At 42.0% G+C, this 23,256-nt stretch overlaps 1 protein-coding gene across 1 annotated transcript; it reads left to right on the forward strand.

The window, feature by feature from the left end:
* Positions 1-1,192: 1,192 nt before the first annotated feature.
* LOC145059983 (putative mitochondrial protein AtMg00860) lies at positions 1,193-15,929 on the forward strand. Its single transcript, XM_079007730.1, has 2 exons — positions 1,193-1,723; positions 15,825-15,929. The coding sequence occupies exons 1-2, from the start codon at positions 1,193-1,195 to the stop codon at positions 15,927-15,929; spliced, it is 636 nt and encodes a 211-aa protein (XP_078863856.1).
* The last annotated feature ends 7,327 nt before the right edge of the window (positions 15,930-23,256 follow it).

A 23,256-nucleotide genomic window follows, 5' to 3' on the forward strand; every position in this document is an offset into this window, starting at 1 on the left:
GGCCATCCATACTTTTTATGGATGTGGAGGAACTGGCCATTTTAGGTGGAATTTCCCCAAAGCCAACAACCACGGGGTAGGAGGATCGGGCAGGGTCCTGACCTTGGGTCAAGGAGAGGCAGTTCAAGACCCAATGGTAGTCACTGGTACGTTCCTCCTCAACAACACTTATGCATATATTCTATTTGACAGTGGAGTTGAGCAGAGTCTTGTGAGTAATAAATTCAAACACTTACTAAACCAACAACCCCGGAAGCTAAGCGAAGCCTTCATAGTGGAGATGGCTAATGGGAAAACTGAAACAACCAAAGACGTTTACGTAGGGTGCACATTAACATTTAACAACCATTCGTTTCAAATAGATTTGATGCTAGTAAATATTAGGAGTTTTGATGTGATAATCGGTATGGATTGGTTAAGCCCCCACCATGCTGATATTACGTGCCAGGAGAAGGTCATTCACCTTCACCTCCTTAACCACAAAACCCTAATAATCTATGGTGATAAACCTAGCACCAATCTTTTGTGTTATCTCGTGCATCAAGGCAAAAAATGTTTCCAAAAGAAAATTTATGCCTTCCTCGCTCACATTGTGGATAAGTCTAAAGAGGAAATAAACATCAAAGATATTCCAGTGGCATGTGACTTTCCGAATGTGTTTCCTGAAGACCTTCCAGGAATACCCCCAGAAAGATAGGTTGAATTTCGAATCGACCGAATTCCGGAAGCCACATTAATTGCCAAATCACCCTACAGGTTAGCTCCCGCCGAAATGCAGGAATTATCCAGCCAATTGAGCAAACTTCTGAAAAAATGGTTCATCAGACCAAGCTTCTCACCCTGGGGAGCTCCAGTCTTGTTTGTCAAAAAGAAGGTCGGATCCTACAAAATTTGCATCGACTATTGGGAGTTAAACAAAGTCACTATCAAAAACCGATACCCACTTCCATGAATTGATGATCTATTTGACAAGCTTCATGGAGCTAGTTATTTCTCAAAAATAGATCTAAGATTCGGTTATCATGAACTCCGAGTCCGGGAAAAGGATATTACAAAAACTGCTTTCCAAACCCGATACGGCCATTACAAATTCGTTGTTATGCCCTTCGGTTTGACAAATTCCCCCGCAGCATTTATGGACCTCATGAATCGAGTCTGCCGTCCATTCCTTGATCATTTTGTAATCGTCTTCATGGATGATATACTCATATACTCTCGAAGTAAGGAGGAGCACCACCAGCACCTACGCCAGATCTTGGAAATTCTGAGAGCCAAGAAGCTATATGCAAAACTCTCCAAATGCGAGTTCTGGATTTGCAGTGTAAACTTCTTGGGTCATGTAGTCAATGAGGAGGGAATTCATGTGGATCCTTCGAAAATCAAGGCTATTGAAGGTTGGACGATTCCGAAGACACCAATAGAAATCTGGCAATTCTTGGGTCTTGTGGGCTACTACCAAAGGTTTATCCAGAACTTCTCCAAGCTAGCCAAGCCCCTCACCACCCTAACACAAAAAGGAGTACCCTTCAACTGGACGGACAAAAAAGAAGTTGCTTTCCAAACCAGGAAGCGTGCCCTCTGTAGTGCACCGGTGCTGTCCTTGCCAGAGGGAATAGAAGACTTTGTAGTGTATTGTGATGCCTCAAACCAAGAGTTAGGTTGTTTGCTGAAGCTACACGGAAAAGTGATTGTATATGCATCTAGACAATTAAAGACCCACGAGGTAAATTACACCACCCATGATCTCGAGCTGGGAGCAGTGGTCTTCACCCTAAATATTTGGAGGCACTACCTATGTGGTACAAAGTGCACCATCTTCACGGACCACAAAAGCCTCCAGCACATTCTAAATCAAAAGGAGTTAAACATGAGGCAGCGAAGGTGGACTGAGCTGCTAAATGATTATGAATGCGAGAGCAAGTACCACCCAGGAAAGGCTAAGGTGGTAGCCGATGCCCTGGGAAGGAAAGAATACTCAGGTCGTCGGGTGAAAACATTATCGATAACCATCCACTCTCATCTAACTTCACAAATCAAGGAAGCACAATTGGAGGCATTAAAGTGGGAGAATGTCGCTAATGAAACATTGCGCGGGATGGATAAGAGTCTAGAAGTCAAGGGAGACGGAGTTTATTACTTCATGGAACGTATTTAGATCCCAAAATTTGGAGGATTCCGGGATGTAGTCATGAACGAAGCGCACAAAACACGATACTTCGTCCATCCAGGTTCCGATAAGATGTGCCTAGGCATTAAACAACATTATGGGTGGCCCAACATGAAAGCAGAAATTGCCACCAACGTGGGCAAGTGTCTCATTTGTGCCAAGGTTAAAGTGGAATATCAGAAGCCCTCGGTATTGTTACAACAGCCAGTAATACCCGAGTGGAAATAGGAAAGGATGACCATGGATTTCTGTTGGGCTGAAAAGAGTTTTGATGTTGCGTTTTTTGGGCTCGTTAGATTAGCGTTTTATTCTCCGGTTTGGGCCTGTCCAACCGAGAGCCTTTTATGTATAGTATTTAAGTTAATGCTTGCATGCATATTAGGTCAAGATTCTAGAGATTATCGATATAGCGATTGATCAAGAGTATAATATTTTCCTGTAATCGTTCTTGTAATCTTCCAATCCTTTACAGTTGATGTTCTTAATCGAGCTCTTCTAAGGATTTTATTTAATCATTCGACACGTTTGATTCAAGCTGTTTGTTCTTATTATTGCGTTTTTACTTGTTCAAGATCTAATCGATCTTCTTAGATTAAAAGTTGTTTTAATCCCATCAATTGGTATCAGAGCAGGAGACTGTGTAATCGATACACATCTTTTCTGTGAAAAAGATTACCATTAGGGTTTTTCCGCAATTATTGATATTTATTGAGCCGTCATCTTAATTGACGTATCTTAGTATTTCTTATTTTGCCCTAATCTGCTTTATTACAAGTCTGATCTTTGAACAGGTTTTTACGATCATTATGGACGCAACGCAATCAAACCCTATTAATATCTCCAACAGCATCGGTTCGACGACAAAGATTCCAATCTTGTACACCCATGACTGTGAAGTATGGGCGCATCATTTCGAAGATTATGTGATTGGATCGGAGGACAATGGTTATCTCATATGGGAAGCCATCATCAGTGGACCGTTTTCTCATTCTATGACGTCCAGAATCATTAAGACGCAAAAAGAGTACAATGATCTGCTCAAGGACGTGACGAATATCGCGCAAGATGAAAAAGACAAACTCCAGTGCAATATTAAGGCACTTAGGTTGATCAAATTCGCCCTTCAGTCCGACACATTCAGGCTGGTCAGCTCATGCACTACGGCGAAGGAAGTGTGGGATAGACTTCGCGAACTGTATTCCACAGACGAAGATCTTGAACATTCCATCCAAACCTTGCTTCTATCTGAATTTGGTGAATTCAGGCAAGGGGCCGAAGAAACTGTGACCCTGACGTTTGATCGCTTCAATCATCTTCTCAGCAAGATGATTAAACACGACATTGAAAGGAAGCTCATCGAACAAAAGGTTACGTTCTTGAACGGACTGCGATCTGAATGGAGAGCAGTTGTTTCCACAGTCAAAGCCCATGAACAGTTTAAATCATATTCTTTGGCGAAACTGGTGGGTATTCTAAAGTCCCAAGAGAAGATTGTGGTTCAAGAGAAGAATGTTGTCCCCAGTCTTGGTTCGTTGGCCCTCCTATCTAAAAGTAAAGCTGTGGTGGAGGATGAAGAGCTCAACTTGGAAGAATATGACCTCTCAACTGAGGATTATGCCATGCTGGTATCCAATCCTAAGAGGTTCATAAAGAAGAGATTCCCCAGCAACAAAAACCGAAACTGGCAGGGGAGTTACAGCTCAGAAAAAGCAAACAATGAACCGAAAGCTGAGGAGCCCAAAAAGGAACCGAAAGCAGATGGCGATTCCGGAGTAAGCTGTTTCTATTGTGGTGGCAAGAACCACTACGCTAAGGACTGTGTTCTTAAGAAGATGGCTGAAAAGGACAATGGAAATGATGAGGAAGCTGTACTGCAGAAGAGATTGGATGAGTTGAGAAAGAAGAAGTCTACCGCTAACCCTTCTATTAATGCTCTTATTGTGCAGGGTTCGGTCAATGACGATGAGTTCGGTAGCACTGAAGTTTGGTCTACTGACTCAGAAGACGAAGAAGTGAGGAAGCCTACTCATGGAAAGGCATATGTGGCTAAGGAGGAAAGCAGTGGTGGAAAATGCTTCATGGTGTCTGAAGTGTCTCAAATAAGGGGATACAACACCGATGGAGGAAGCAATGGACCGAAGGTGCAGGAGGATATGTGCTTTACGGCCAAACCACTCAGCCAGCAGTTCAATGAACTCGATGAACTGATAAAGAAGGTACAATCTGCTTTTATTTCATCTAAAGTACCACCATCCTCTTACGAGAAAGAACTAAAAAATATTAATACAAGAATTTCTCATTTAGATAGTAGCCTAACTCAAACTCGAGTCACCAATTCTAACCTAACTGATCAATTAAGCAGGGCGGCGTCGAAGAGTGAGGAGCGGCGAATGTGGATTGAGTTAAAAGAGTCGGAATTAATTAAAGTTAAAGACGAAAACATTTATTTGCAGAGAGACAATTTGAAATTGTTAAAACAACGAAATGTTTTTTGTTTAATAGCTAAACGTTTATATTCCAATATTACTCAACTTCACTTGGATTGTGAGATAGGACAAAAGATCCATCACATGATTTTGCCCTTTCTAGAATTTAAGGAGGATGAAATCGATGCCGAAGCCTACAATTGTGAGAGTGTGATATCGTCTGATGATGTCAATCCGACCTATATGTATGGACTGGACAAAATTGAGTCCTTCATTAAGTCCAAAGACCACAAGGACATGCTCAAAAACCTTTTGGACGAAAATGACAGACTTAAACTGAGAACCGAAACCATGCAAAAATTTGACTCTCTAAACGCCAACGTAAGCTCAGAAAACAAAATCGATGTTGAAAATGCATCTGAGCTTAACGAGGACGAAAACATGAGTGAAATTTCTGTGGAGGATACGGTTGACTGCTCAGAATTTGTTAAAAGCGAAACTGAAAACCACAAAAATCTTATTTCTGAAAACTCTGTGGAATTCGCTAGATTGTCCCAACAAAAGTCCCCGAAATTAGTAGAAAAAGCTGTTGTGTATCAAAAGGTCAGGACCACTCCAAATCAAGTATACAAGGTGACTGGAGTAACCGAACATCAAACAGATGAACTCACAGCTATTGTTAACGAAGACAATGCTGATGGCTGTGATGAGTATTTCTGGGAAGCTCCTATTGATAATGGAAACGAAACCGTCGGCCTATCTGAAAGAACCTCTTGGATGAGAAAAGGGAGATACATACCTGAACCCTTGAACAAGCCTGATAATTTCAGTGAACCAAGCACCAGTGGTACCAAAGAAATTCCTCAAGAGGATGATCGTTTAGCAAAAGAAGACATTCCTTCAACACCTACAGCTCGAAGCAAAACTTCATCAGATACTCCTTCCACTTCCTCAGGGCAAACTGAATCTTCTTCCGATATTCCATCTGTCCCCTCTGCTCAAAGAAAAACTCCTGAAGTTCAAAAGGAATCAGTCAAAGTGACAGCAAAAACAAGAGCGAACGTTCATCATCAACCTAAGCAGATGAGGGATAAGAAGATAGAGAGGAACCAAAGATACAGGAAAAATCTTTCTGAAAGGAAACAATTCTGGCACTCCCAGAACGCATACTATACACACAAGGACAAGAATCTGAAGTATGAAAACAATCCTGTACGAAAGCCTGAAAGTTCCTCCAACCGAAAGCCAAGGTTCGGTTCACAAGAAAACACCAACCGAAAGCTAAGGTTCGGTTCACAAGAAAATACCAACCGAAAGCTAAGGTTCGGTTCACAAGAAAACACCAACCGAAAGCTAAGGTTCGGTTCACAAGAAAACACCAACCGAAAGCCAAGGTTCGGTTCTGAAAAGGACTTCGACCGAAAACAAAGGTTCGGTTCCAAGAACAACTCCAACCGAACACAGAGGTTCGGCTCTGAAATAAAAAAGGAACAAGACTCAAAGGTTAACCCCACCAACGATCAAAAGCAAAAGGGTCACCTAGAGTCATCAGCAAGGAAGACATCTCCATCCAAATCCAAATCCTCTCTTCCTAATTCTTCTCGTTCTTCCACTTCCAACCATTCATCTCCATCTTGCTCTAACGCTAATTCCGTTGGTTCTCAAAAACCTCATCCATCTGCTGAACAGAAGGGAAAGCAGAAGGTCAATGAATCCAAACCTGAGTCCAAAACAAACATCCCTAATGTCAATAAAATAAAAGTCTTTACCATTAAAAAGAAAGATGAAACAACTCTAATAAAACGAACATATCTAGTTGACATCTCTCTTACTATTCCTGTTCCCATGAAAAGCTCACGTGGACCCAAGAAACTTTGGGTTCCTAAATCTGCTTAATTTTTGCAGGTTATAAGTGACGAGCAGTTTGACGAAGAATGGTACATCGACAGTGGCTGCTCGCGTCACATGACAGGGAGGAAAGAGGAGCTCAGGGAATACAGATCTCTTGCAAATGGTGGCAACGTTATGTTTGGAAATAACTCTTTCGGCACCATAAAGGGATATGGGATGATAACGAATGGTGACTTTACCATAAGGAAGGTGGCCTATGTGGAAGGACTTCAACACAACCTCATCAGTGTATCTCAGCTTGTCGGAGGTACAGGTCTCAAAGTTTCATTCGATGATGAAGGTTCTGAAATCATAGAGAAAAAGACAAAGAAAGTGATTCTGAAGTCAGAGCGAAAGGGTGAAATGTTTCCTCTGAACATGAAACCCATCAAAGGAAACCCAGCCATATGTCTGCTATCAAAAGCTCAATCCGACGAAAGCTGGTTGTGGCACAGAAGACTCTCTCATCTCAATTTCAAAGATATCAACCGACTTGTCACTGGAGGTCACGTTAGGGGTCTTCCATTGCTCAAGTTTGACAGAGAGCATTTATGTGCTGCATGCGAAATGGGAAAGCAGAGTCGTCAAAGTCACCCATCCGTAATTAACACAAAAGTTGTTGAACCACTCAAATTGCTTCATATCGATTTGTGTGGTCCTTCATCTATTGAAAGCATCGGTGGTAGCAAGTACATTCTTGTTATCGTTGATGACTTCTCTCGATTTACATGGGTGTTCTTTCTTAAACTCAAATCTGAAGCGACTCAAAAGCTGAAAGTGTTTATCAAGCAAATTGAAGTCCAGCTCAAGAAGGTCGTTCAAAACATCAGGAGCGACAATGGTCTCGAATTCAAGAACAGGGAGTTTGAAGAGTTTCTTGCAGAAAAGGGAATTAGTCATAATTTCTCAGCTCCCTACACACCACAGCAGAACGGATAGTCGAAAGACGAAACCGATCTCTGTGTGAAGCTGCCCGCACTATGTTAAGTTTCGCTTCCTTACCTCTTTATTTTTGGGCTGACGCTATTTCTGCTGCTTGTTATACTCAAAACAGGTCCTATCTCAACAAGCGATTCACGCTCACACCATATGAGATATTAAACAACAGAAAGCCCAACGTGAAATTTTTCCATGTGTTTGGCTCAAGGTGTTTCATCTTTAACTCTAAAGAACACCGCAACAAGTTTGATGTCAAAGCTGACGAGGGAATCTTTCTGGGTTACTCACTCACATCCAAGGCGTACAGGGTCCTAAACAAACGATCAAGAAGGATTGAAGAGACATACTATGTGACCTTCGACGATAACTACGTCAAGAAGCTACAGGCCATAGATGACACTGCCGGGGAAATATTTCCTCAAACTGGCCAAGTCACGGTCTCAATCGCCAATTTGTATGAGAAATTTCTGGAACTCTTTGATGAACCTGAAAAAGCTTCTCTCTCAGAAGCAGGTGTAGCTGACAACAAAATTGATCATATGAAACAAATTGTCGAAGATGTTGCGAAAAGAATGCATGAAGGAGAATCGCTCACTGATGAATCTCCAACCAACACAGCTTCTGTCGAGGGGGAGCCAAGCTCACATGTCGAGGGGGAGCCAAGCTCACAAGTCCAGGGGGAGCCAAGCTCTACTACTTCAACCGAAGGTCCTTCACCAACCGAAGGTGCCTCTCCAACCGAAGATGCCCCTCCATATGAAGGTGCTTCAACGTCTGAAAATCCAGCACCACAACAAAATCCTGAGCCTCATGTTTCTCAAGACTCATTATTTGAGGGGGAGCATGATGATATGACGCTTGATGACGATAGCCAATCTGAGCCCGAAGAGATGATCAATGCTGAACTAGATCCAACCTTCGATCCGAATTACCCTCCTCTTACAAAATGGACCAGAGATCATCCTATCTCTCAAGTAGTTGGTGATGTATCTGAAAAGGTTCTGACCCGATCTCAACTGAAGGCAAAACAGACATCCCTATTCTCAAAGGTTGAGTTTTGTATGTTTAACTCATTTGTATCAAAAGTTGAACCGAAGACAGTGAACACTGCCCTCGATCACTCTGATTGGGTTCAAGCAATGCAAGACGAACTGAACGAGTTCGAAAGGAACAAAGTCTGGCGCCTCATTCCAACTCCTCCGGTTGCTTCAGTTGTTGGTCTTAAATGGGTTTTTAGAAACAAAATGGACAAGGAAGGTAATGTCATAAGGAACAAAGCTCGTCTGGTTGTCAAGGGATACTGTCAGGAGGAAGGGATAGATTACGAAGAGACGTTCGCTCCAGTAGCTAGGCTAGAATCGGTTAGAATATTTCTGGCCTATGCTGCTCACAAAAACATTGAGGTCTTCCAAATGGACGTCAAGTGTGCATTTATCAATGGAGAACTTGAAGAAACTGTGTATGTGGAGCAACCTCCTGGGTTCGTGAACGAAAAGTATCCAAATCATTGCTATATTCTGGATAAAGCTGTGTACGACCTCAAACAAGCTCCGAGAGCCTGGTATGAAACGCTTACAAAATTTTTAAAGATGTCCAAATTCAAACAAGGTTCGGTTGACCCAACCTTCTTTCGCAAAAAGGAAGGTAACCACCTTATGATAGTTCAAATTTATGTCGATGACATCATCTTTGGCTCTACGAATCCCAGCTTAACAGCTGAATTCAGGAAGATGATGGAGACTAAGTTTCAAATGAGCTCAATGGGTCCTATTAATTTTTTCCTTGGTTTAAATATAAGACAGGGACCCGAAGGCATCTTTATCAATCAGGAAGCTTACACAAAGACTCTCCTAGCAAAGTTTGGCATGATGGGAGACTCAAAAGTCAAAGTCCCAATGGCATTCGGCACCAAGCTTACCCCTTCTCTAGACAAACCGGCTGTCGACATCACGCTCTATCGTCAAATGATAGGCTCACTGATGTATCTAACTGCTAGCAGGCCTGATATCATGTTTTCTGTGTGTTATTGTGCTCGATTTCAGGCTAACCCACGCGAACCTCACATGCTGGCAGTGAAGAACATCCTACGCTATCTCAAGCGAACCGCCTCCTTAGGTCTATGGTATCCATCCAATTCAGGCTTCTTCGTTCAAGCCTATTCTGATGCTGACCTTGGAGGATGTGGACTCGACCGCAAAAGCACAACTGGTGGCTGTCAATTTCTTGATGGGAAGTTGGTCAGCTGGCAATCCAAGAAACAAACATGTGTGTCGCTGTCTACTGCTGAAGCGGAATATATTGCCGCTGCATCCTGCACATCACAAGTGATTTGGATCCAGAGTCAACTTCGAGATTATGGACTCAATATGAAGAAGATCCCTCTATATTGTGACTCTGAAAGTGCAATTAGGATCTGTCATAACCCAGTGCAACACTCTAAAACCAAACACATAGCACTGAGGTATCACTTCATCAAAGATCATGTGGAAGATGGAAATGTCGAAGTTCACTTCGTAAGAACCACTGATCAACTGGCTGACGTTTTTACCAAAGCTCTTCCAGAACCATCGTTCAATAAAATATTGCAAGGGCTAGGAATGATGGAATCAGAGTCAGTACCTCACACTACCTCTCAATCTCAAACGTAAGAAGCGAAACCAACCGAACGTTCGGGTTCGGTTCAACCATCTCACTCGCTCATTACTTCAAAGGTAGTTTTTCTGTGTTGTATATTTCTTGTGCAAAATTTGTTTTTCTTTGTGTAAAAGGTTTTTTTTTCATATTGCATATCTAAACTCCTTGGTTTCTTAAAAATTTTCCAAAACCGAAACCTCCAGAAGGTTCGGGTTCGGTTTTTCAAAATTTTCAAGAACCGAAACCAACCGAAGGTTCGGGTTCGGTTTTTCAAAATTTTCCTGAACCGAAACCAACCGAAGGTTCGGGTTCGGTTTTTCAACTTTTTGCAACCGAAACCAACCGAACGTTCGGGTTCGGTTTTTCCATTTTTCGAAAGTTTTTTTTTCATATTTTTTTTCTTTTCAATATTTTATATTTTTTTTTTCTAATAATATCAAAAATCCAAAAATGTTTTTATTGTGTGCTCATTTGTTTATGGGAATATATTCGATGCCTTACTTAAGTGTCCCTAGAAGCATGCTGCTGTATGTGTCCCAAGCCTCATAAGATTTTGAATAATAGCCTTCATGACCTGGTATACACAAACCTTGTCTTCCCTATAAGGCTAACACATTTATTCTAATCGTGAGCTACCTCACTCTCTTCTCACATGAGATAAGAGTTTCCTGCTTGGTCCTTTTGTTCGCAGCAGAGGTACTATGTCTTCTTTCACCATCCTCATTATATTTCTCCATAACATTCGTTTCATCACTGTAACCCTTGAGACTCTCAGAAACTACCACTGAGGTTTATGGTTACACAACATCTGTGTTTATGATCTTAGTTTCGTGCCACTACGAGCTGAGTGAAACCCAAAATTCAACACCAACGAATTGACGGTGACCAATTAACTTGATCAAGTCTTCACCAATGAATTGACGAATGTACCTTCATGGAGTCCCAATTTTTATTCTCTTTGCATGATTCCAATGAAATTGTTACAAACCATAACATTTCTTCCCAAGAGTTTTAAATTTTTTTTTATCTGAGATTTCATATTAATCCAAGCCACTTCAAAAATCAACTCCAACCTACTTGTTCAACAGACTACACCGGTCTCACAAGTACTTTGTTCACATTCGTTCTTATATCAAGAATTGCATTGTTGAATCAAAGCGAACCCACCATTACTTAGCCTAATTAAAAGAAGCCTTTCAACATTTCTTAACAAATGTTTGATTGTAATTCAACGGGATTCCACATTAACACTTTGAGGTTCTTCTTAACCTTGAAGGAAGAGATTCGTGCCCGGGATCATCAGTTTCGTGTCCTTATGGACATCACAGATTATCCTAAAAAGAGTTGCTTTATTTCTTTTTCTTTTACACTCTTTGCACGAAAATCCTAGATTTTCAAAAATTCCGTTACTAATTACTTTACAAGCTGGATTATTACTGAAGCGTTACTAATGAAGTTGAGGCCAAAAATCAGCCACGTGGGTCCTATATTGAATACAGCTGATTAAAAAAGGGGAAAAGACAAAAAGTTGCTGACTCGGCGGGAGTTAAAAGGATAGAAATTCAAACGACGGTAAAAAGGAGGGCGCGTGAATTTGAAACGACCGCGCTTTTTCTGACACTTGAGGACGCATGTGCAATATCGAAGCGTCATATCTATGGAGTTACAGGCGCGTGTGGAAATGGAAACGATTTCTTTCTCTGAACCGGCGCTTATTGGGAGGTGTGATCCTAGGAATCTGACACTCTCTCTCCTACGTGATCATCGCACGTCCCAACTGTCACCAATCAGTCACTCCAAAAACCCGTTTCGTATTTCCATAAGAGATTTGAAACGATTTTTCTCTCTCCTATCACCTACTTAAAAACCCATCAACACCACCTTTTACCTCTTTACTGCCCCATAATTTCCAAAGCAAAAATACTTCCAAACTCTCTCCCGGTTATCTTCTTCCCCAAACCTGCAACAATGGCTGAATCCTCTTCCGTCCATGCTACTTCTCAGATTCTTCCAATCCGTCCTCAGCAATGCCTCGTGATTGATCTCAACCCACTGGCGTATGATTCTTATATGTCGCCGGTCATCGAATGTCTCAAATATTCCCAGCTTGCTCCTGCACTGTCAAGGATTGAAACGGTGCCAATGGTGGCCTTATCTCAGGTCTACGCAACGGCTTACTATGACAAGGCCGTCGACAGGGTCTTTTTCGAAGTGGCGGAACACAAAACGTCGATTTCTCGACCCCGCTTCTGCACCATGCTTGGGTTTGCTGCTGACCCATCGCGTGTTCACCCGGAGACGATTCCGGTTGGTATGCTCTACAACATGTTCTACAACATGGGCTACACGAAAGTTCTTACCTCCGTCGCAAGGTTCAAGAAGTCCTGCCTACCGCCCCAGTGGAATGGGTTATTTACAGTTCTTTTCAAGGGACTGTCAGAAAGGAGCTCAGGATCGGACGGGGCCAGTCGTCTTTTCCTGTCGATTATGTATGGGGTATACAACGGGATCAATCTGGACTATGGGTTTGTCCTTTGGCAACAACTGATTCAGAGCCTCTCTTCCTCTTCCCGACACTCCGAGGTGTCGCTGGCCCGGTTCTGGATCTTGATCACAAGATGGGCCATGGACAACTTTAACGTTCCCACAGTCGACGGTGCACCGATGTCTTCTATTGGTACTTTTCATACCAAGAAGATCATCGTATCCGATGCATCAAAATTCTCCTTCATTGGCTCTATCCCGGAGTCGATGTATGCCGATGTGCCTGCTGATAGCAGACTGATCAGAACGATCAAGGAGTTTCGCCAAACTGGTCCGAGGGAACTGACACCGGACATGCTGCGATCGATTCATGATGCCGACAAACCGGTGGCCAGGGGCAAAAAGGGTGACAAAGGGAAGCAAGTGTCCAAAGCTCCAAAGGGACCTTCTCCCAAGAAGCGCAAACAACCGAAGGCTGCTTCATCCCCTCAACTGAAAAGGAGGAAGACCCAACAGAAGCGAAAGCTCGTCCTTCCCTCCTCATCAAGCGACTCTGAAGGTGGGAGTTCGGACTCTGAGGGATCCCAAGGAGACAAATCTCCTCAATGAGGCAACACACCCCCTCGGTCCCCAACCCCGGAGATGGAACTTCACCAATCCCATGTTCCTTCCCCTCCACCCACAATACCTATTTCCATTCCCACCATAAACCCTACTATACCACCAACCTCATTCCCTATACCCCCACCCATATTCACCACATCAACCGAAACACCACCTGTAACCGAAACCCCTCCCGTAACCGAACCTCCACAAACCGAAACCCATACACCACCACCACCCGAAACTAACCCCCCACCCACTCAACCTGAACCAACCAAACCCACAACACCCCCAGCTTCACCACCACCTCAATCTCCAGAAGACGCCTCCGATGGCGATGATCAATACCTTGGTGGTGATCACATGAACTTTGATTCGGTCTACTATAGTCCGTTTCAAGTTCAAAGTGATGAGGAGGATGATGCTCCAGTGACAAAGAAGCATCTCCGCGACCTTAACGAGAAGGTTGATCAACTTCTCGCCTCCTCTTCCAACAAGCAGTCATCCTTGTCTGAAGTTGCCCTTCAGAAGATAGTTGATGCCTTCTCCAGGGCTCAACATGACTCAGTGGCCTCAGCAACTGCTGCGATAGCCGCCTCCACCCGAGCCTGTGAGGCTGCGACCGAAAAAGTCGATAAACTATTCAATGACGCTTCTGACCTGCTGAAGTCTCTGCAGGAAAGCGCCAATGCCACAAAGACAACTCTGGAACCGATTGTTCAGCAATTGGCCAAGTTCGTCTCCACGGAGTTGACTTCGTTCGCTACCCTCCGACAAAATATCAGCGACGACAACTCGGCACTCCGTGCCTCCATCGATGCCCGTCTGGCAAAACTACAAGAGGATCTTGCGGCAGAGAACTCTCTGATGGACGCTCTGGCGAGTAAAACAACTGCCCTAAAGGTCAAGAGCACGCAGCTTTCCAACTCCGAACAACAATTGGAAGCTCTTCGATCCGAGAGGGAGGTCATAAAGACGTGTGTTTCGGATGTCCACGCAGCTCTATCTAACATCCTGGAAGCACACGATCCCATCCTTAATCATTCGGTGAGGCGCACCCTTGCTGAAAAGCTATCTCCGGCCATGGACCTCTTAAGCAAAATTGAAGGCCTACCCAGTTTCGTGTCCATTCCGAAACAAGGGGGGAGAAGAGAAGAAAGGATCGAAACCACCTCCGTCCTCCAAAGCTACTCACACAACCGAACCACCCCCAACTGGTCATGCCTCGGGTTCGGGTGTGAAGAACAAGGGCAAACACATAGCAGAGGATGAAGATGAAGATGAAGACAAGGAGACCATTGCAGACATGTTAAAAAGAAAGAACAGTCGCAATGCTGAAGGTGATGCCAGTCGTGTGGCGCGTGAGGCTGAAGAAGCCGAACGAAAGCAAAAAGAAGCCCACGATCTCCTTGAGAGCCGAAAGTTGCTCTTCCCTGCCTGGACCAGGGATCGTTTGATAAAAGAGGCCATAGAGACTCCAAGCATACTGTGGCTCGAGCCGGTGATATCTTTCGACTGCAACAACACTATTGATTCGCAGTTTGATATGCCACTAACTCGAAAGGAGTTCATCTTCCACGCCTTCTCTAATATTTCTGAAGTCCCGCATCCGAACGATGAGCTTGACAGGGAGCTCATTGACTTCTACCTGGAGGCCGCTCGCCCTCAGTACCTTACATGGAGCGCCCAGAAGATTTTCAATGTTCGGGTGATGAAGCCTTTTGCCGTGGGGAGATTCACAAACGTCAAGTTCAAGCTTATCCGAGGATCTGCAAGAACTGCTCACATGATCTCTCTGGCGGATCTGCCCAATCTGAACCCTCATGATTGGATAGTCTTGTACAATATCCTGCTGACAAACGAAGCTGAATATGGTCCCATCTTAGACCATGTCAAAAGGATACTGGCATGCTATATCATGGAGGTGGCCCTAATGGATCAGGAGGTTGCCACAGTTTTTAAGAAGAAATCGAAAGTCAAGCCTGTGGGATCGGCCAGTGATCTGAATCAAATGCAAATGGGCAAGATAGATTCGAGGCGAAACTCTGTGATGTTCACTAGAGCCGAAGGACAGAAATGTCTCTTCGCTTTAGCTGACAAACATCTTTACACTACAACTTGCTTGGAGCACATCTTATTCATCATCAAGCAGTGTAAAGACAATTCGGCTGATGATATCAAGTACTTCAATGATATGATCAATTGGTACATCCGGTTTAGACAGACCATCCTTTCCATAACCAAGTGTCTGTTTAGTACCGTGAAGAAGAAAGTACCAGCTTCAGCCGCCGGCCCAAGTAGAAAGTGAAGGTCTCGCTCCAAATTGACGCAAAGGGGGAGATTGTTGGGCTGAAAAGAGTTTTGATGTTGCGTCTTTTGGGCTCGTTAGATTAGCGTTTTATTCTCCAGTTTGGGCCTGTCCAACCGAGAGCCTTTTATGTATAGTATTTAAGTTAATGCTTGCATGCATATTAGGTCAAGATTCTAGAGATTATCGATATAGCGATTGATCAAGAGTATAATATTTTCCTGTAATCGTTCTTGTAATCTTCCAATCCTTTACAGTTGATGTTCTTAATCGAGCTCTTCTAAGGATTTTATTTAATCATTCGACACGTTTGATTCAAGCTGTTTGTTCTTATTATTGCATTTTTACTGTTTTAAATTCATATACTTGTTAGACAGCAGACGGATTGGACGGTATCTGGGTGATTGTCGATAGGCTAACAAAATCCGCCTATTTACTACCTATAAAGGAGATGTACAAAATGGTGAAGCTAATATGAATCTATATAAAAGAAATTGTGAGACTCCATGGGGTGTCGATATCTAATATTTTGCATCGAGATAGTAGATTTACTTCACGATTTTGGCAGCCGCTCTAGAAGAAAATAGGAACATAACGAGACATGAGCACTACTTATCACCCTCAAACTGACGGCCAAAGCGAGCGAACCATTCAAACGCTTGAAGATATGCTTCGAGCCTATGTGATTGATTTTAGCAGGGCATGGGATACCCACTTTCCCTTGATTGAGTTCTCATACAATAACAACTATCACACGAGCATTAAGGTTGCTCTTTTTGAGGCTTTGTATGGTCGCAAATGCATATCGCCTCTTTGTTGGGCTGAGATGGGAGACATCCAGTTGGCAAGGGGACAAACACCAAATAGCACTCTTACAGGACCTGAGATCATTCAGGAAACGACAGAGAAAATAATTCAAATCAAGGCTCGACTCCAAGCATCCGGAGACCGACAAAAGAGCTGTGCTGATAAATGACGAAATCCCTTGGAATTTCAAGTCGGAGATCGGTTACTATTGAAGGTCTCTCCCTGGAAGGTGATGATCCGTTTTGGGAAGCGGGGAAAACTAAATCTGTGATACATCAGGCCATTCGAGATTCTTGCCCAGATTGGTCCGATGTCTTATAGCTTGCAGCTATCTGCGGAGCTCAGCAACTTACACCCCGTGTTCCACGTGTCGAATCTAAAAAAGTGTTTATCAGATGAAACCCTTATTGTGATGGGTTTTAGCCATAAGAACTTTCCTATATGCGATAGTATTTCAAATTTCTTTTATCGTTCTTGTAAACCTCCAACCCTCTACAGTTGATGTTCTTGATCGAGCTCTCCTGAGGGTTTGTTTATAATCATTCGACACGTTTGATTCATCCTTGAATTGTTCTTTGCTTTGCGTTCGTTCTTACTGTTTAATATTTATTTACCTGTTTGAGATCTAATCGATCATCTAGATTAAGTTTTAATCTCATCAATTGGTATCAGTCTAAAGTGTAACTCTCAAACAATTGACAATTTATACCCTCTTATTTAATTAATCTCTTTAAGTCACCAAATTAATTCTAATTAATTTATGACTTATATTAATCAAATAACAATATTATTATTCTTTATATTATTCTCGTAATATATTAATAATATTTATTCTCTCTTAATAAATCATCCTATCAAGTTGCTATGGTGAAGGCAAACCAAAAGGACCATGCACAACCGGGTCAAATACTTGCCTAATATAGTTGCAGCCTTAGACACTATTCCAACAGTCTACCACTTGGATAAGTCTAGTAACTATATGCACAAGTACAATTCGATTTGCAATCGTAGCTCTCAAAGACGCTGTCAAACTCTGATCTAATCAATCTTGTCCTTTAGATAAGAGATCGTACAGTCCTCTGTTAGATATCATGCTGACAATTCTATGGAATGATTAGTCAAGCATTTAGGTTTCTCGATCTCTGATTTATTTGACATAGAACTTAATCGAACACATCAATTCAGTTCTGACCGGGCCCGGCACATAAGTCAAATCAAATCATCGAGCGGCCGAGATATCACTTTTACCTTCTTAGGATAAAAGTTACAGATAAACTTCGACTTATATGCATTTACTTATTCATTAACCAACTATACATAACAATGCGTTTTATAACACTGAGTTACTGATGCGTTTTCGCATTATCAATGTACAATCACTTAACAAATAACAAACCATATATCTAGGTTTTAAGACTATATGATATTATCGTCTTGCGATCACCTTTTTATATCATATTCCATAAGGTGATTCCAACAAGCGCGGGTTTGTTCCAATGCTCAAAACTAGTTCATAAGCACTCATGAACGTTGCAACAATCTTTTGCTATGTCTAACACCATTTAGACAATCTACATACCAATTCATGACAATCTTCATTCATATCTACTTCCAACATATGAACGATTGTGGACAATTTTAATAATTCGATTATTCCTAATAAACTCAATTATTCTGGAAGTCAAAACATGCAAAGAGAAACAATAGTTAAACAATTAACATAAGACAGTAACATTACTCATAAATAAAACTCCTTTATTTAATCATCAAATGTTAATTACACTTATCTATTACACGTTTCTAATACTATCTAATCTATGCTAATAACATCCTTCAGCCCAAAACTCCTAGCATGTTGCAAGTGCTTAACCCTACTCAGTCCCTTCGTAAGCGGATCTGCTTGGTTATCTTCTGATGATATCCTCTTCACTACGAGTTGTCCTTCTTCTACACGATGTCTAATAAAATGATATTTTCTGTCGATATGTCGTGATCTACCATGATCTCTTGGTTCCTTGGTCAAGGCAACAGTTCCTTCATTATCACAGAAAATCTCCATGGGCTCCTTTATGACAGGTATGACTCCAAGATCACCGATGAAGTTCTTCAGCCATATTGCCTCCTTCGACTCTTCGCTCGCTGCAATGTACTCTGATTCGCACATTGAATCAGCTACGGTTTCCTGCTTGGAACTCTTCCATGTCACTGCTCCTCCATTCAGGGTAAAGACCCAGCCCGACTGCGAACGGTAGTTGTCCTTGTCGGTCTGAAAGCTGGCGTCACTATACCCTCGCACCTTCAAGTCATCACTCCCTTCAAGGACTAAGAACCATTCCTTCTTCCTCCGAAGGTACTTAAGGATATTCTTCACCGCAATCCAATTGGCTCTGCCAGGGTTCCCTTGATATCTGCTAACCATGCTCAAAGCGAAGGCTACATCAGGGCGAGTACAAGTCATAGCGTACATGATTGAGCCAACTGCGGAAGCGTGTGGTACTCGACTCATTTCTGCTATTTCAGCTTCGGTACTCGGACTTTGAGTCTTACTCAACTTGGCATTACTTTGTTTCAGTAATTCTCCCTTCTTCGAGTTTTCCATACTAAAGCGTTTTAGTACCTTCTCTAAATAAGTGTTCTGACTAAGTCCTATTAGTCTCTTACTTATTTTTCTTACTATCCTTATTCCCAAAATGTAAGAAGCCTCTCCGAGGTCCTTCATAGCGAAGCACTTCCCGAGCCAGGACTTAACTTCCTGCAGAGTCGGGATGTCGTTTCCTATGAGTAATATGTCATCGACATATAGAACGAGGAAGCTAACTATACTCCCACTGGCTTTGACATATACACACGATTCATCTTCGCTTCGTACAAATCCAAACTCTTTGACTTTCTCATCGAAGCAAAGATTCCATCTACGAGACGCTTGCTTAAGTCCATAAATGGACTTCTCAAGCTTACACACTCTATTCGGATGCTTTGGATCCACAAACCCCTCTGGCTGAGCCATGTAAACATCCTCAGCCAACTTTCCGTTAAGGAAAGTGGTCTTGACATCCATTTGCCAAATCTCATAATCATGAAATGCGGCAATCGCTAGCATCACTCTAATAGATTTTATCTTCACAACTGGTGAGAAGGTCTCATCATAGTCAACTCCGGGAGTTTGAGTAAAGCCCTTCGCAACCAATCGCGCTTTATATGTGTGTACGTTTCCATCCACGTCGGTCTTCTTCTTGAAGATCCATTTGCACCTAACGGTCTTACGTCCGGGCACATTATCAACCAAATTCCAAACTTAGTTATCATACATGGATTGGATCTCGCTATCCATTGCCTTTTTCCATTTCGCAGACTCCGGGCCTGCCATGGCTTCCTTATAGCTATTAGGTTCATAAAGATTTATTAGTGTGCCATCACTAATATACGTGTCCCCTTCGGTAGTAATATGAAAACCATAAAACTGGGGTTGAACTCTAACTCTATCGGAATGTCTAAGAGGTAAGGACTCGTCAATCGGTTCAACCGGAGTTTCCTCCTCGGGTTGAGTGCCAGCGGTAGAGGTTCCTTCATCTATCGACTCTTGAATCTCTTCAAGCTCGATTTGCCTCTCATTGTCTCCTTGACCTATGAGTTCTCGCTCTCGGAAAACTCCTCTCCTCGCAACAAAGACAACATTGTCCTTCAGTCTATAGAAGAGATATCCAAAGGATTTCTGCGGGTAGCCGATGAAAATACATCGCTCACTTCGAGGTTCGAGCTTGTCGTGAGTATCTCGTCTTACGAAAGCCTCGCAACCCCAAACCTTGATATGTGCCAACGAGGGAGCTTTCCCTGACCACTTCTCGTGAGGTGTTTTGGTAACCTTCTTAGTAGGGACTCGGTTAAGGATATGGGTGGCAATCTCTAAGGCATACCTCCAAAAAGAGATAGGTAGTGAAGCACGACTCATCATAGAGCGAACCATATCCAATAAGGTTCGATTACGCCTTTCTGCTACACCATTCAACTACGGTGTCCTAGGAGGCGTCAATAGTGAAACTATTCCACACTCCTTGAGATAATCGTGGAATTCAAGACTTAGGTACTCTCCTCCTCGATTGGATCGAAGCATCTTGATTTTCCTGCCCAATTGATTCTCCACTTCATTCTTGAACTCTTTGAACTTTTCAAAAGTTTCTGACTTTTGCTTGATTAAATAGATATACCCATATCTACTATAATCATCGGTAAAAGTCACGAAGAAGCGGTTCCCATCCTTCGTGGTTGATCTAAACGGTCCACATACATCGGTATGTATTAGGTCCAATAGACCCTCACCCCTTTCACACGTACTCGTGAAGGGTGATTTAGTCATCTTTCCAAGCAAACAAGACTCGCACGTGTCATCTTCCCTAAGGTCGAATGACTCCAACACTCCATCCTTTTGGAGTTGGGCTATGCGTTTCTTGTTGACATGTCCAAGACGACAATGCCACAAGGATGCTCTATCCATACTATTGGAAGAATCTATGTTTAAAACATCATTTCCTAAGTTATCAACAATCATAACAGTTTCATAAATTCCATTACATGGTATAGCTTCAAAATAAAAGACACCATTTAGATAAGCCAAAATAGAACCATTCTCATTATTAAAAGAAAATCTAAAACCTTGTCTAAATAAACCATGAAATGAAATGATGTTTCTAACCATTTCTGGCGAATAGCAACAATTGTTCAAATCTAAACATAAATTATTCCTAAGCACTAAAGAATACACTCCAATCTTGGTCACAGGCGACGATCTTCTGTTCCCCATGATTAGATTGATCCTTCCTTGCTCCACATCCCTACTTCTTCTTAGTCCCTGCACATTTGAACAAATGTGATAACCACAATCGGTATCAAGAACCCAAGAAATAGCATGATTAGAATCGTTAGATTTAATTGTGTATATACCTGCGAAAGACGGCTTGATCTTTCCTTCCTTAATGGCTTGCAGGTACTCTGGGCAGCTTCTCTTCCAATGTCCTATCTTATGGCAGTGGTGGCACTCTGCCTCCTTTGGGTTAGGGCAGGGGTTAGCAGGATCAACTTTGGTCCCACTAGAAGAGGCACCATCTCGGGCTTTAACCTTGTGACAGTTCTTAGACGAAGCCTTCCTCTTCTTTCACTTTCCTTGACCAATAGCCAAGACAGGAGCAGCGGGTGGATTGGGAGTTGGTGCAACATACTTGTCTTTGAAGTTGCTCTCAGTGACCCTCAAGAGACCTTGGAGTTTGCTTAGGGTGACCTCCTCTTTGTTCATGTGGTAGGTCATCCTAAATTGATTTTAGCTCAGAGGCAAAGAGTGAAGCACCATGTCAATCGCCAAGTCTTCCCCAAAGTCAGCATTCAACTTGCGAAGACGGTCGACATACCTTTGCATCTTTTGCAGGTGCACGGTAAGAGATTCTCCATGACCCATCTTAACGGAAATCATGTTAGTGAAAATCTCATAACGCTCTTGTCTCGCGTTTTGGTGGTATCTATCCAATAAGTCTTGATGCATCTCGTACGGGTACATGTCCTCATAGGACTTTTGGAATTCGGAGTTCATGGTGGCTATCATGATGCAATGTACCTTCGTTGCATCGCGCTCATGAGTTTCAAAAGCGGTCATTTCAGCCTGAGTAGCGATTTCAGGGTTAATTTTCTCGAGCTTCTCATCGAGGACATACTCCTTATCCTCATAGCGAGCAATGGTGTGAATGTATCTTATCCATTCACTAAAGTTCATTCCATCGAAAGTGACCTTTTGGCAAAGGCTCATCAATGTGAAGGAACTAGTGGCAGCGGTGTTTGCGTTCGACATCTACAAATAGAAAGGAAAAAGATAGAGTAGAATATGAATCCCTAATTATCACCCAATAAGAAAAATAAGGGCTAGGATCCAACAACAATATTTACATATTAGAAAAGGGATGCCGTAATCTAACATGCAAATAATATGAAGGTAAGTGAATGACGATTCACTAATTCTCCACCATAAAAACCTAACTATAAGTCCAAAATGTATTGAGAATTCCTAGGTTCGAATGAAATTCATTGAAACTCTTCAATGGCATGTTTAAATCTCGATATGCCCCTCTTGTTTGTGACTGGGATACCAAGGATCACAAAGCGGGTGTGAATTACCATGCAAATTCACATGGTGCCTTCATTGTAACGATCACCTATTCGATGTGCCGGTAAACCACACACGCTCCATCGAACTATGATAAACAATGAATCACCCTTTGCCACCTTTGCTTAGAACCAATTAGTGTGCCGGTAAACCACACACGCTCCACTAACTTCTTAGCAAGGGTGCAAAGTGTAATTTCATGGGATTGCATCAATTCACTTTTCCTAAAGTAACTAAGATTGGGAAATTTTTAAAAAAATGTGTAGTTACTTTGTATTTCATATTATACTTTTAATGAGAGGATGAGGTTGCCCTATCCTACCCGTTTGGCTAACGACCCTCCACCGATCAAGCAAGCGATGGGTGTGAGTATAGACCCATTAAGTGCCATTTTATAGGTCGCAACCTTATATCCACCTTATAGAACGGCTTCGTGAATGAGGCCTACTAACGGTAAGACTAGCATTTTAGATATATATATATATATATATATATATATATATATATATATATATATACTAATCTTGTAATATTATATTAGTATAGGGTTGTATTTTAAACCTTTTTAAAATTTATGGTTTTGAAATTTAAATTGTCTAAATTAAAACTTTTAATCACAAAACATAAATTTCAAAACTTGAGGACAAGTTTTAAACATTTAAAACACGGAGGATCAAATAACAAATAATTTCAATTAACATATAATTTCCTAATTATCTATATTTGATTATTCAAGATTTCATGCAAGATAATTACCAATTTAATCAAAATAATTAATTAATTATCATATAAGGAAATTAAATATTTTATTAATTGATAAATATATTTAATTAGATCAAGATTATAGTCATAT

The sequence above is a fragment of the Lactuca serriola genome, chromosome 6 (assembly GCF_051521515.1).
Source record: "Lactuca serriola cultivar US96UC23 chromosome 6, Lser_US96UC23_V15, whole genome shotgun sequence".
Taxonomy (NCBI): Eukaryota; Viridiplantae; Streptophyta; class Magnoliopsida; order Asterales; family Asteraceae; genus Lactuca; species Lactuca serriola.